This window comes from Balaenoptera acutorostrata, chromosome 4, assembly GCF_949987535.1.
Source record: "Balaenoptera acutorostrata chromosome 4, mBalAcu1.1, whole genome shotgun sequence".
Lineage (NCBI taxonomy): Eukaryota > Metazoa > Chordata > Mammalia > Artiodactyla > Balaenopteridae > Balaenoptera > Balaenoptera acutorostrata.
This window is the reverse complement of record NC_080067.1, coordinates 136936220-136950944: the sequence shown is the minus strand read 5'-3', so window position 1 is coordinate 136950944 and position 14725 is coordinate 136936220. Positions and strand designations below refer to the sequence as shown.

At 41.1% G+C, this 14725-nt stretch overlaps 1 protein-coding gene across 6 annotated transcripts in view; it reads left to right on the top strand.

The window, feature by feature from the left end:
- The first annotated feature begins 2428 nt into the window (after positions 1 to 2428).
- Positions 2429 to 14725, top strand: part of GRIK1 (glutamate ionotropic receptor kainate type subunit 1) — a 428363-nt gene continuing 416066 nt past the window's right edge. For all 6 annotated transcript variants that reach the window (XM_057546158.1, XM_007173824.3, XM_028164433.2 and 3 more), the window contains exon 1: positions 2429 to 2596. In XM_057546158.1, the coding sequence (XP_057402141.1) occupies positions 2479 to 2596 (118 nt within the window). In that variant the 5' untranslated portion in view covers positions 2429 to 2478. The remainder of the gene's footprint in view (positions 2597 to 14725) is intronic.

The window sequence follows — 14725 nt, the reverse complement described above, 5'->3', positions numbered from 1 at the left end:
ATCTAGAATTGAGCAAAACCAGGATTCAAACAGTTTGTTCAAAAGCTGACCTAATTCTAGAGTTTGAGATCTCAAGATCTAGACATGCAATATCTATTATCTATTAACCCCATATGTACCAAGAAAAATAGGCCACTGATTATGCTTTATACAAATCTTTAGGTTTAAAAAAAATCCTCTAACAAGCTTTAGATTTATTCTCACTTTAAATAATACTTACTAAGGATTTATAAAGTACCCATTATTTGAATTTTGAAGCATCACTTCCTCATCAGGTTCTTCCCAAATTCCTAAAGAGGTTAAATTTCTCCTTTTCATCATGCCTTAAGTACCATTTTGTAAAACTCATCACATTTCTTTACTACTTATGAGTTTCATTATGGCAGCAACCATATTCCCACTGTGTCTCCAGGGTTTGGCCCAATGCCTCCCACAACGGAGGCACTCAAATATGCATTGAATGAGCCAATGAATGAATGACAGGAGAGTTTGTCTCTTTTCTGAAGCAAGTCATATCATTGTTTGACACTTTCCGGACTTAGAAATGTTCCTCGGCCAAATAAATGAAATTTACTCGTTTACAATTTCCAGCCAATATTCGTATTTTTCTTATTTCTTCTCACTTGCCTAATACTATGACTACATTCTTTTAACACAGAGCTCTTCAAATTTCTGAAGATAACCTGCATATGCTCCTAATTTTTCTTGGTTTCATCAATCTATGCATGAGATGCATTCTTAAATCCAGATCAACCCTTCTTCTTATCTGTGGATATGTTCTGTTTTATCAACTATCACACAGAAGTATCCAGAACCAGGCACAGTATTTGAAGTATGAACTGACTAGGTTCCAACAGTGAGGTTATAAGCTCTCTTGGAGGATGGATGGTGCATGTTTCCCACTATAGGGTCTTCAGTAAAAAAAAAAAAAAAATATATATATATATATATATATATATATGGCGTCTGACACCACATATAAGGGTAAATGAATGAATGCATCTGAAGTTATATTAGATTTCTTTTGTAATTCTTTCCTATTATAGGTCTATATACCTGTGGACATGTTTTTCAGATGAATTAACTCAGATTAGGTCAGTTCTCCAAAATCCATACTCAGAGGGAAAATAACAAAACAAAACAAAAACAAAAACTCTATGAATGTTAATGCAGACCTAGCAAATATTTATAAAGAACATTCCTCCACAAAGCTCAGAGGAAATTAAGCCAAAATGATCAAATGATGATGATTTCCCCAGGGAAGTGTCCTTGTCCTTCTACAGAGAAATAGTCTCCAAACCTACAGTTCTAAAATAGCCTCTCTTCCAGCGTTCAAACGTGACAGTCAAAAGAAATCAAGAAAAGGAGCGGCGCTGGAAGCTGCCTCTTTCCCAGTTCTGCACGGGTAAATGGAAGCAATTTACAAGAGATTATCTTGGGTCTGAATAGGAAAGAAGGCACTTTAATCTTAGAGTACTGAAAGTATCTCATTTTTCTCCTCTTCCTCCTCCTCCTCCTTTTCTTCATCTTTGCCAGAGTTAAAATAAGAGCTCTTCTATTCTCTGAATACTGGCGTCCGAGATGGCGATTTTCCATCAAGTGATGGGAAGAGTCGGAGTTGGCCATCTCTACGACCCCCCTAACAGGCGCACGGGGACATTACCAAGGAGGCTCCTCTGCCACTCACAGCCCACAGCAGAGGCTGCCTTTGCTCTGACCAGCAGGTTACATTTTCTGTCTTCAGGATGCAATGCTCAATAGACTTTCCAGCATCACAGCGCAAAGTTGAGGGAGAGGGAGAATGTGCGTGCGTGTGTGCGTGTGTGAGTGTCTGGATCAGTGTATTGGAGCGGGCAGTAAATAAAGGCTGGGGCCAGCGTGGGGAAGAGGAAAGCAAGAATTGAGAAGCAAAAGCGTGGCTCGGATCCTAGTGAACCTGCTGGAGCTCATCCGGCTTGCTCAGAGCCCCTGCACCAACTCACCCAGTACCCCCTCTCCTTCCTCCTTCGCCTCCTCTCCCCCTTTCCCCTCCTTGTTTCGTTGCACCCTCCACCTACCCCCCCCCCCCACTTTCTCATCTGACCAGAGGACGAATGAGTGAGACGTTCCAGCAAATTGGGGCAGCAACTTTCCTCAGCTGGTCTCCCGGCTCCGGGAGCAGTTGCGCGCTGCTTCCCCGCGGTCTGCGGCCCGTGGAGGAGGAGGAGGAGCCGCAGCCGTGATGGGCTAGCGGCGGAAACGAGGAGCCAGCCCCGAGCGAGCCCAGCGTCGCCAGCCAGCTCCGCGTTCCCACGCCGGTTCCCTCAATCTCTTTCCGGGGGGCCGGCGCGGGCGGAGGGGGGGGGGTGGGGTGAGGCGCGCAGGGTGCAAACGCGGAGCGTCCCAGGGAGGATGAGGCGGGGACCCGACCTGAGCGGGCTGCCTCTCGAGGGCGTGCGGCAGCGGCTGGGTCTGGGCATGAATTAAGAAGCTGGGAAGATGGAGCGCCGCACACTCCTGGCGCAGCCCGGGCTCTGGACCAGGGACACCAGCTGGGCACTTCTCTATTTCCTCTGCTACGTCCTCCCCCAGACGGCTCCGCAAGTACTCAGGATCGGTGAGTGAAAGCCGGGGAACGCTCCAGGCTGCCGAGCGGCTCGGGGGCTGTGCTCTCTCCCCGCGGCCAGCGCGGGCTCAGCGGATCCCGGGCGAGGCAGTGCGCGTAGGCGCGGGGGCAGGAGCTGGGGGGAGTGGAAGTCAGCTCACCCGGGAGGCTCCGGGAGAGGAGAAGCCTCGTCACAGCTTCTCTCCTGGCGAGTGCCGGGCTTCCCCGCGAGGTACGGTTGGCGGGTTTTTGAATCTGGACTCCAGACACGCGGGCAAGAGAACAAGGGTTGGAGGCTCTCCTGCACAGGTACCCTACTCTGGGTGTGGGGTCGCGCTCGGTTTGGGAGCGGAGATGCGCTCTCCCCTTCACCTCGGTGGGCGTCGCGCTGTCCAGATCCGCCGCCCGGGTCCCTGGCCACCGGGGCTCTGGGTACTCGCGGGCATGCCCAGATCTCAGGAAGTAGAATTTGGGGACCACTAGGGACGCAAGGACTTCCCTGAGCCTGCTAGCCCCGATCCTCCAAGTTTGCATCCTTAAGTTGGGTTCTTCCACAAGGAGTCTCCAAAGTCTGGAGGATTTCACTAGAGTTGGGTAGAGTCGGGATCTTACTTCTGACTGAGGGTTCCAGGAGTAGGGAGGACCGTCAAGTCAGTGCCGTAAGCCGGCACCTAAGTTTTCCACTTGCTCCCCAATCTGTCCCGCCAGCCTGCCACTGAGCATGATCCAGACCCTTCCAGGTAACTCCCTGGAAGACTCTGGACTTCCGTCTCGAGGGGGGGCGGTGGTGGGGATAAAAAGAGACTGGAAAACTAAACGTAGGAATCCCGGGGCAGCCTAAAGCGGGTGAAATGGAAGCCCAGTAACAGGGAGAGGGTGGGAATTTTGCTAGTCTGTGGATTCAGGTACCTAAACGCACCCACCACCAGGGTTTGGTCTGTGGAGTCACCGAGCGATTTCTGAGCAGCTTTTTGGGTTGAAAAGCTCTTTGACTACTTTAGTGTTCTCCCTTGCAAACTAAACCCAATTTCTATTCCTTTGGTCTCAGTTTGTCCTTTTCCCCCAACCCACTGTGCTTCTTAAAGACCCAGTGAGCGAGGAGAGCCACAGGTGAAGTCTTGACACCACACCACACGGGGCTCCCAGCTTCGCCAGTTTCTCACACATTAGGCACCAAGAGTGAAGTCCTCACCTCTGAGGGCTTCTAACTCATAACATTTCCAGGAACGGACAGAAAGTGCACTCCTTAATGACGCCCCTAAGTGGCTGAAATTTCTCAATAACTTTATTAGTTCCGACCTGCAATTAAAGAACCTCTTTCCAAAGATTCAGAACGTGGTTCCTGTCACTGAATATGCCAATTTAAAATAAAATAAAAAAAAAAAAAATAGAAGTTTACTACGCTGAAATGCATTTTCTCTAGGCACGTGGGATCTGATTTTCAAGGAAAGAAAGGTTCTCACATACTAACTTTTACTGCAGGCATCTTTTTCTAGACTAAGGATAGTGATAATGCACATTTTGGTGGTTAATTTAGACTGTTCATTTAAAAGGTCCCAAAGTATTCCTTTTACAAAAAAAGACCACTCATAACTAAAATATCCTTCACCTTAGATATGTTCTAACCTTAAAATCCTTTTTTCTTTCTTTCTTTTCTTTTTCTTTTTTTTTTTTTTTTTTTTTTGATGCAATCAACCCTACACACTCTGGTAACAAAATTCCTGTGGACAGCATGAAGTAAACAATCAGTGTGTTACAGTTTACAATGTTCATTAACTTAATTGGTGCTTTGCATATATTTTATTTTATTTATTTTTTTAACTTCTTTATAGGAGTATAACTGCTTTACAATGGTGTGTTAGTTTCTGCTTTATAACAAAGTGAATCCGCTATGTGTATACATTTATCCCCATATCCCCTCCCTCTTACGTCTCCCTCCAACCCTCCCTATCCCACCCCTCTAGGTGGTCACAAAGCACTGAGCTAATCTCCCTGTGCTATGTGGCTGCTTCCCACTAGGTATCTATTTTACATTTGGTAGTGTATATATGTCCATCTTACTCTCTCCCTTCGTCCCAGCTTACCCTTCCCTCTCCCTGTGTCCTCAAGTCCATTCTCTAGGTCTGAGTCTTTATTCCTATCCTGCTCCTAGGTTTTTCAGAACCATTTTTTTTTTTTTTTTTAGATAACATATGTATGTGTTAGCTTATGGTATTTGTTTTTCTCTTTCTGACTTACTTCACTCTGTATGACAGACTCTAGGTCCATCCAACTGACTACAAATGACCCAGTTTCGTTCCTTTTTATGGCTGAGTAATATTCCATTATATATATGTGCCACATCTTCTTTATCCATTCATCTGTCAATGGACACTTAGGTTGCTTCCATGTCCTGGTTATTATAAATAGAGTTGCAATGAACATTGTGGTGACTTTTTTGAATTATGGTTTTCTCAGGGTATATGCCCAGTAGTGGGATTGCTGGCTCATATGGTAGTTCTATTTTTAGATTTTTAAGGAACCTCCATACTATTCTCCATAGTGGCTGTATCAATTTACATTCCCACCAACAGGGCAAGAGGGTTCCCTTTTCTCCACACCCTCTCCAGCATTTATTGTGTGTAGACTTTTTGATGATGGCCATTTTGACTGGTGTGAAGTGATACCTCATTGTAGTTTTGATTTGCATTTCTCTAAGGATTAGTGATGTTGAGCATCCTTTCATGTGCTTCTTGGCCATCTGTATATCTTCTTTGGAGAAATGTCTATTTAGGTCTTCTGCCCATTTTTGGATTGGGTTGTTTGGTTTTTTTTGATATTGAGCTGCATGAGCTGCTTGTAAATTTTGGAGATTAATCCTTTGTCAGTTGCTTCATTTGCAAATATTTTCTCCCTTTCTGAGGGATGACTTTTCATCTTGTTTATGATTTCCTTTGTGGTGTAAAAGCTTTTAAGTTTCATTAGGTCCCATTTGTTTATTTTTGTTTTTATTTCCATTTCTCTAAAAGGTGGGTCAAAAAGGATCTTGCTGTGATTCATGTCATAGAGTGTTCTGCCTATGTTTTCCTCTAAGAGTTTTCTAGTGTCTGGCCTTACATTTACGTCTTTAATCCATTTTGAGTTTATTTTTGTGTATGGTGTTAGAGAGTGTTCTAATTTCATACTTTTACATGTACCTGTCCAGTTTTCCCAACACCACTTATTGAAGAGGCTGTCTTTTCTCCACTGTATATGCTTGCCTCCTTTATCAAAGATAAGGTGACCATATGTGTGTGGGTTTATCTCTGGGCTTTCTATCCTGTTCCATTGATCTGTATTTCTGTTTTTGTCCCAGTACCATACTGTCTTGATTACTGTAGCTTTGTAGTATAGTCTGAAGTCCAGGAGCCTTATTCCTCCAGCTCCATATTTCTTTCTCAAGATTGCTTTGGTTATTCGGGGTCTTTTGTGTTTCCATACAAATTGTGAAATTTTTGGTTCTAGTTCTGTGAAAAATGCCAGTGGTAGTTTGATATGGATTGCAATAAATCTGTGGATTGCTTTGGGTAGTATAGTCATTTTCAAAATGTTGATTCTTCCAATCCAAGAACATGGTATATCTCTCCATCTGTTTGTATCATCTTTAATTTCTTTCATCAGTGTCTTATAGTTTTCTGCATACAGGTCTTTTGTCTCCTTAGGTAGGTTTATTCCTAGATATTTTATTCTTTTTGTTGCAATGGTAAATGGGAGTCTTTCCTTAATTTCTCTTTCAGATTTTTCATCATTAGTGTATAGGAATGCAAGAGATTTCTTTGTATTAATTTTGTATCCTGCTACTTTACCAATTTCTTTATTAGCTCTAGTAGTTTTCTAGTAGCATCTTTAGGATTCTGTAAGTATAGTATCATGTCAGCTGCAAAGAGTGACAGCTTTACTTCTTCCTTTCCTATTTGGATTCCTTTTACCTCTTTTTCTTCTCTGATTGCTGTGGCTAAAACTTCCAAAATTAGGTTGAATAATAGTGATGAGAGTGGACAACCTTGTCTTCTTCCTGATCTTAGAGGAAATGGTTTCAGGTTTTCACCATTGAGAATGTTGGCTGTGGGTTTGTCATATATGGCCTTTATCATGTTGAGGTAAGTTCCCTCTATGCCTATTTTCTGGAGGGCTTTTATCCTAAATGGGTGTTGAATTTTGTTGAAAGCTTTTTCTGCATCTTTTGAGATGATCATATGGTTTTTCTCCTTCAGTTTGTTAATATGCTTTATCACATTGATTGATTTGGGTATATTCAAGATTCCTTGCATTCCTGGGATAAATGATATTTGATCATGGTGTATGATCCTTTTAATGTGCTGTTGGATTCTGTTTACTAGTATTTTGTTGAGGATTTTTGCATCTATATTCATCAGTGATATTAACCTGTAGTTTTCTTTCTTTGTGACATCTTTGTCTGGTTTTGGTATCAGAGTGATGGTGGCCTCATAGAATGAGTTTGGGAGTGTTTCTCCTTCTGCTATATTTTGGAAGAGTTTGAGAAGGATAGGTGTTAGGTCTTCTCTAAATTTTTGATAGAATTCATCTGTGAAGCCATCTGGTCTCGGGCTTTTGTTTGTTGGAAGATTTTTAATCACAGTCTCAATTTCAGTGCTGGTGATTGGTTTGTTTATATTTTCTATTTCTTCCTGGTTCAGTCTCAGAAGTTTGTGCTTTTCTAAGAATTTGTCCATTCCTTCCAGTTTGTCCATTATATTGGCATAGAGTTGCCTGTAGTAATCGCTCATGATCCTTTGTATTTCTGCAGTGTCAGTTGTTACTTCCCCTTTTTCATTTCTAATTCTATTGATTTGAATCTTCTCCCTTTTTTTCTTGATGAGTCTGGCTAGTGGTTTATCAATTTTGTTTATCTTCTCAAAGAACCAGCTTTTAGTTTAATTGATCTTTGCTCTTATTTCCTTCATTTCTTTTTCATTTATTTCTGATCTGATCTTTATGATTACTTTCCTTCTGCTAACTGTGGGTTTTTTTTGTTTGTTTGTTTGTTCTTCTTTCTCTAATTGCTTTAGGTGTAAGGTTATGTTATTTATTTCAGATGTTTCTTGTTTTTTAAGGTAGGATTGTATTGTTATAAAATTCCCTCTTGGAACTGCTTTTGCTGCATCCCATAGGTTTTGGGTCATCGTGTTTTCATTGTCATTTGTTTCTAGGTATTTTTTCATTTCCTCTTTGATTTCTTCAGTGATCTCTTGATTATTAAGTAGTGTATTGTTTAGCCTCCATGTGTTTTTATTTTTTACAGATTTTTTCCTGTAATTGATATCTAGTCTCATAGCATGTGGTCGGAGAAGATACTTGATATGATTTCAGTTTTCTTACATGTACCAAGGCTTGATTTGTGACCCAAGGTATGATCTATCCTGGAGAATGTTCCATGAGCACTTGAAAAGAATGTGTATTCTGTTGTTTTTGGATGGAATGTCTTATAAATATCAATTAAATCCATCTTGTTGAATGTATCATTTAAAGCTTGTGTTTCCCTATTTATTTTCATTTTGGATGATCTGTCCATTGGTGAAAGTGAGGTGTTAAAGTCCCCTACTATGATTATGTTACTGTTGATTTGCCCTTTTATGGCTGTTAGCATTTGCCTTAAGTATTGAGGTGCTCCTAAGTTGGGTAAATAAATATTTACAGTTGTTATATTTTCTTCTTGGATTGATCCCTTGATCATTATGTAGTGTCCTTCTTCTTGTCTTGTAATAGTCTTTATTTTAAAGTCTATTTTGTCTGATATGAGAATTGCTACTCCAGCTTTCTTCTGATTTCCATTTGTAATGAATATCTTTTTCCATTCCCTCACTTTCAGTCTGTATGTGTCCCTAGGTCGGAAGTGGGTCTCTTGTAGACAGCATATATACGGGTCTTGTTTTTGTAACCCTTTAGCCAATCTATGTCTTTTGGTTAGAGAATTTAATACATTTATATTTAAGGTAGTTATTGGTATGTAGGTTCCTATTACAGTTTTCTTCATGATTTGGGTTTGTTATTGTAAGTCTTTTCCTTCTCTTGTGTTTCCTGCCTAGAGAAGTTCCTTTAGCATTTGTTGTAAAGCTGGTTTGATGGTGCTGAATTCTTTTAACTTTTGCTTGTCTGTAAAGGTTTTCATTTCTTTGTTGAATCTGAATGAGATCCTTGATGGAGAGAGTAATCTTGACTGTAGGTTTTTCCCTTTCATCGCTGTAAATATGTCCTGCCACTCCAGTCTGGCTTGTAGAGTTTCTTCTGAATGATCAGCTGCTAACCTCATGGATATTCCCTTGTATGTTATTTGTTGTTTTTCCCTTGCTGCTTTTAATATTTTTTCTTTGTATTTAATTTCTGATAGTTTGATTAATATGTGTCTTGGCATGTTTCTCCTTGGATTTATCCTGTATAGGACTCTCTGTGCTTCCTGTGCTTGATTGACTGTTTCCTTTCCCATGTTAGGGAAGTTTTCACCTATAATCTCTTCAAATATTTTCTCAGTCCCTTTCTTTTTCCCTTCCTCTTCTGGGACCCCTATAATTCGAATGTTTGTGTGTTTAATGTTGTGCCAGATGTCTCTGAGACTGTCCTCCATTCTTTTCATTCTTTTTTCTTTATTCTGCTCTGTGATCATTATTTCCACTATTTTATCTTTTTTTTTATCTTTTAACGTTACTTATCCGTTCATCTCCCTCAGTTATTCTGCTTTTGATTCCTTCTAGAGAATTTTAAATTTCATTTATTGTGTTGTTCATCATTGTTTATTTGCTTTTTAGTTCTTCTAGGTCCTTGTTAAACGTTTCTTGTATTTTCTCCCTTCTATTTCCAAGATTTTGGATCATCTTTACTATCATTACTCTGAATTCTTTTTCAGGTAGACTGTCTATTTCCTCTTCATTTGTTAGGTCTGGTGTGTTTTTACCTTGTTCCTTCATCTGCTGTGTGTTTCTCTGTCTTCTCATTTTGCTTAACTTAATTTTTTTGATGTCTCCCCTTCACAAGCTGCAGGTTCATAGTTCCCATTATTTTTGGTGTCTGCTCCTAGTGGGTAAGGTTGGTTCAGTGGGTTGTGTAGGCTTCCTGGTGGAGGGGACTGGTACCTGTGTTCTGGTGGATGAGGCTGGATCTTGTCTTTCTGGTGGGCAGGACTGCATTCGGTGGTGTGTTTTGGGGTGTCTGTGACCTTATTATGATTTTAGGCAGCCTCTCTGCTGATGGGTGGGGTTGTGTTCCTGTCTTGCTAGTTCTTTGGCATAGGGTGTCCAGCACTGTAGATTGCTGGTCATTGAGTGTAGCTGGGTCTTAGCGTTGAGATGGAGATCTCCGGGAGAGCTTTTGCTGTTTGATGTTACGTGGAGTTGGGAGGTCTCTGGTGAACCAATGTCCTGAACTCGGCTCTCCCACCTCAGAGGCACAGGCCTGACACCGGCCGGGGCACCAAGACCTGTCAGCCACACGGCTCAGAAGAAAAGGGAGGGGAAAAAAATAAAGAAAGACAAAAATAATAAAATAAAATGAAGTTATTAAAATAAAAAAATATTAAAAATTAAAAAGTTCTTAGGAAAAGAAAGAAAGAAGAGAGCAAACAAACCAAAAAACAAATCCACCAACGATAATAAGTGCTAAAAACTATACTAAAAAAAAAAAAAACAAAAAACCAGACAGACAGAACCCTAAGACAAATGGTAAAAGCAAAGCTATACAGACAAAAACACCCAAAGAAGCATACACATACACACTCACAAAAAGAGAAAAAGGAAAAATATATATATATGTATATATCTATATATAAAAAAAGGAAGAGAGCAACCAAATCAGTAAACAAATCTACCAATGATAATAAACTCTAAAAACTAAACTAAGATAAACATAAAACCAGAAACAAATTAGATGCAGGAAGCAAACCCCAAGTCTACAGTTGCTCCCAAAGTCCACTGCCTCCATTTTAGGGTGATTCGTTGTCTATTCAGGTATTCCTCAGATGCATAGTACATCAAATTGATTGTGGAGATTTAATCCACTGCTCCTGAGGCTGCTGGGAGAAATTTCCCTTTCTCTTCTTTGTTCACACAGCTCCTGGGGTTCAGCTTTGGATATGGCCCTGCCTCTGCGTGTAGGTCGCCTGAGGGCATCTGTTCTTTGCTCAGACAGGAAGGGGTTAAAGTAGCAGCTGATTAGGGGCTCTGGCTCACTCAGGCCGGTGGGGAGGAAGGGGTACGGAATGCGGGGCAAGCCTGCAGCGGCAGAGGCCAGAATGACGTTGCACCAGCCTGAGGTGCACCATGCATTCTCCTGGGGAAGTTGTTCCTGGATCAAGGGACCCTGGCAGTGGTGGGCTGCACAGGCTCCTGGGAGGGGAGGTGTGGATAGTGACCTGTACTCGCACACAGGCTTCTTGGTGTGGTGGCTGCATCAGCAGCCTTAGCATCTCATGCCCGTCTCTGGGGTCCTCGCTGATAGTCGTGGCTCACGCCCATCTCTGGAGCTCGTTTAAGCGGTGCTCTGAATCTCCTCTCCACGCGTACCCTGAAACAATGGTCTCTTGCCTCTTAGGCAGTTGCAGATATTTTCCTGGACTCCCTCCTGGCTAGCTGTGGTGCACTAGCCCCCTTCAGGCTGTGGTCACACAGCCAACCCCAGTTCTCTCCCTAGGATCCAACCTCCGAAGCTCGAGCCTCAGCTCCCTGCCCCCACCTGTCCCGGCGGGTGAGCAGACAAGCCTCTCGGGCTGGTGAGTGCTGGTCGGCACTGATCCTCTGTGCAAGAATCTCTCCGCTTTGCCCTCTGCACCCCTGCTGCTGCACTCTCCTCTGTGGCTCCGAAGTTTCCCCCTCCACCCCCTGCAGTCTCCGCCCGCGAAGGGGCTTCCTAGTGTGTGGAAACCTTTCCTCCTTCACAGCTCCCTCCCACTGGTGCAGGTCCCATCCCTATTCTTTTGTCTCTGTTTTTTCTTTTTTCTTTTGCCCTACACAGGTACGTGGGGAGTTTCTTGCCTTTTGGGAAGTCTGAGGTCTTCTGCCAGCATTCAGTAGGTGTTCTGTAGGAGTTGTTCCACATGTAGATGTATTTCTGATGTATTTGTGGGGAGGAAGGTGATCTCCACGTCTTACTCCTCCACCATCTTGAAGGTCTCTATATATTTTATATATTTAAAAAAAGACAAATCTATACATACTCGAACAAGGTATGCCAGCCAACAGCCCTCCTTTTTGTACAATAAACTTTAGATAGCATTTTCCTCCCCTACATTACCCAAATCTAAAGGAGTTCCGGGAGAGGGTGAGAAAGGATGTTTGAAGACATATCTACTCTCAGATCTGAGTATATATCTAAGCTCCATGCAATCACACTCATCCATTTAAAAGTAGTTTTCAAAGTGGAAACAACCCAGCATGATTCACTGACCTTAAAATATATGCTACACTATAATGAGATTTCCTTTTTCTAAATGGGAGCCAAACTGCATAAAGTAAAATTGCAAGACCTGGTGCCGTTTATGTGTAGTACAAACATCTTACTCCTTCTGGCTCTGAGTGACCTGTGCTTGGCATGACCACCCTGTATATACCTAAGGAATATGCTTACTTTTATTTTATTTTATTTTTTAAACATATTTATTGGAGTATAATTGCTTTACAGTGGTGTGTTAGTTTCTGCTGTATAACAAAGTGAATCAGCTATACATTTACATATATCCCCATATCTCTTTTCTCTTGCATCTCCCTCCCACCCTCCCTATCCCACCCCTCTAGGTGGACACAATGCACTGAGCTGATCTCCCTGTGCTATGCGGCTGCTTCCCACTAGCTACCTATTTTACATTTGGTAGTGTATATATGTCCGTGCCACTCTCTCACTTTGTCTCAGCTTACCCTTCCCCCTCCCCATGTCCTCATGTCCATTCTCTTTCAGCACCATGGAAACCAGCTTTAGCTCAGAGGAAATGTGCCTCTCTACAGTGAGTTTCTTATGTCAGTCAAGTCTAACATTGAATACAAAATATCAAAGGAGTTGGGGACTGAGCAAGTGTGTGTGTGTGTGTGTGTGTGTGTGTGTGTGTTGAGGGAAGGAAAGAGAAGAATTGAAATCCTTTGTTTTTCATCTCTTTCTCTTTCTAACAAACCATTAACCAACCAACCAACAAAAATGGGCTCTTGATTATTAACATGCATTAATATTACAAGTGTTCCAGTAACTTAAAATAACCCAAGGTAAAGTACAACATAAATCTCTGGCACTTTGCACAGTGCTTACATAGAGAAGGCACTTGAATCTTGAATGAATTGATTACAGGTCTACTCCTCTTGCAAAAGTGTCTGCTTAAACTTCAGCCATTGAGAAAAAAGTGAATGAAAGGTATAAAATTTAAGGTAAAATTAATGCATCCTAAGCATTAGAGAGGTATTTGAACATATGTATGGTTCTTGCACATATTGTGGATGTCTGTTGAAAAGTTTACAATCTTACACCACAGCTTATAGTCATGAAGGGAGTTCTATAGGATGGAGGGGCCCTAAGCATTATTACTAACTACACTTCAAAGGTTTCCCAGCAGCCAGCATGGAAGAGAAATATGGCTGGCTTCTGGAAAATATCTAGAAGATGATGGGGTTATTCCTGTCTTTCTGTCTCTTAGCCTAATGTTTGTCAACAACAAATTAATCACACACACACACACACACACACACACACACACACACAGAGACACTCTTCAGTCACAGACCTCTCTCTCACATGGCTAGACCCACCTAGCTGGGTCTAGGTGACCTGAGTAGATGGCATTGTACCACCATTAGTGGACAAAAAAGAAAGAAAAACAATTCCATATGCATATGCAATTTCTGGGACAGATGTATCATATTTCTAATAATAATAGTAACAGAAAGATACGTTTATATAGTATATTTTTATGCATCATCTCAACATACACAATCACAGAGGTGGTGGTTAAAGCATAGGATTTAAGAGTTAAGTGGTGGGTAGCCAGGTTTTCTGACACATGATTTGTTGTCAGAAAGCACAGGCTTGGGTCCCACCTCCAAGACTTACTAGAAATGTGTCTCAGGGAGACATTCAATCTCACCAGGCTTTTGTTTTGCATCTGAAAAATCAAATTAAAGCAATTGCAACCTCACAATGTAATTGGTAAGAGTACAGAAAATAGACTATGAAAGGGATTTAAGCAATCTATGGATTCATGAGTTGCATTATAATTGTTTTGTTGTTTTGTTTTTACTTTTTAAAATTATTATCATTGAAATTTTCTTCCTCAGCAGGGACTTTATAGGTAATATGGTATATTTTAAGACCTTTAATATTTCTGAGCCCAGATCTCCTCATCTGTGAATTAGCAGTAATGATATCTGCCTTCCCTATTTCACAGGGGAGGATCAAATAAACTAATTTTTGTTATTTGCAAACAAACCGCTAAATAAATACAATGTATTACTATTATGTAAGTAAATATAGTGTGCAAAGAGAAATACTGTGGAAATTTATATGAATAGCATGGAAGTTTAAATGGCAATATAATTGTTCAAATGTTTTTATCTCCTTAAGAGAGATCCGGGTGTATTTTATTTCAATCATCAAGTTGGCTGTAGCACCATCTTTTAATTTTTTTAATTTATTTTATTTTATTTTTTTTCATCACTTTTAAAATATTTAATCCTAATTACCTCCAAAGTTCCAAGTAATGTTTATTACATATTTGTTCATATTTTTGCTTAAGTGTACAAAAGCTCACAGCTTTATTCTTTAATCACTGAATTCTTTTGGCATTTTAATATTAATTCTTCATTCAACAGACAAATATTTATTACGTGCTTACTCCCCTACCATGAACCAGACACATGCAGGACATGGCACAGTGAACAAAATGGGCAGACACATCTGCCCCCTTGACGCTTGTATTCTAGTGGTTTACAATCTATGTTACCACTGACATTTTTCACTAGGCCTTCAATGCAGATACTTTTCATATTTTAATTTCAAATATTATTTGAAGAGAGTTTTCTGTTCATCTTGGAGCGTTTTCCATTCATCTTCTGCCCTCATTGACTCTATCAATGGCATGCCAACATGGAATAAGTTCAAGCCTTCAAATGCACAGAGGACAGACAGAGTGGGTTCATG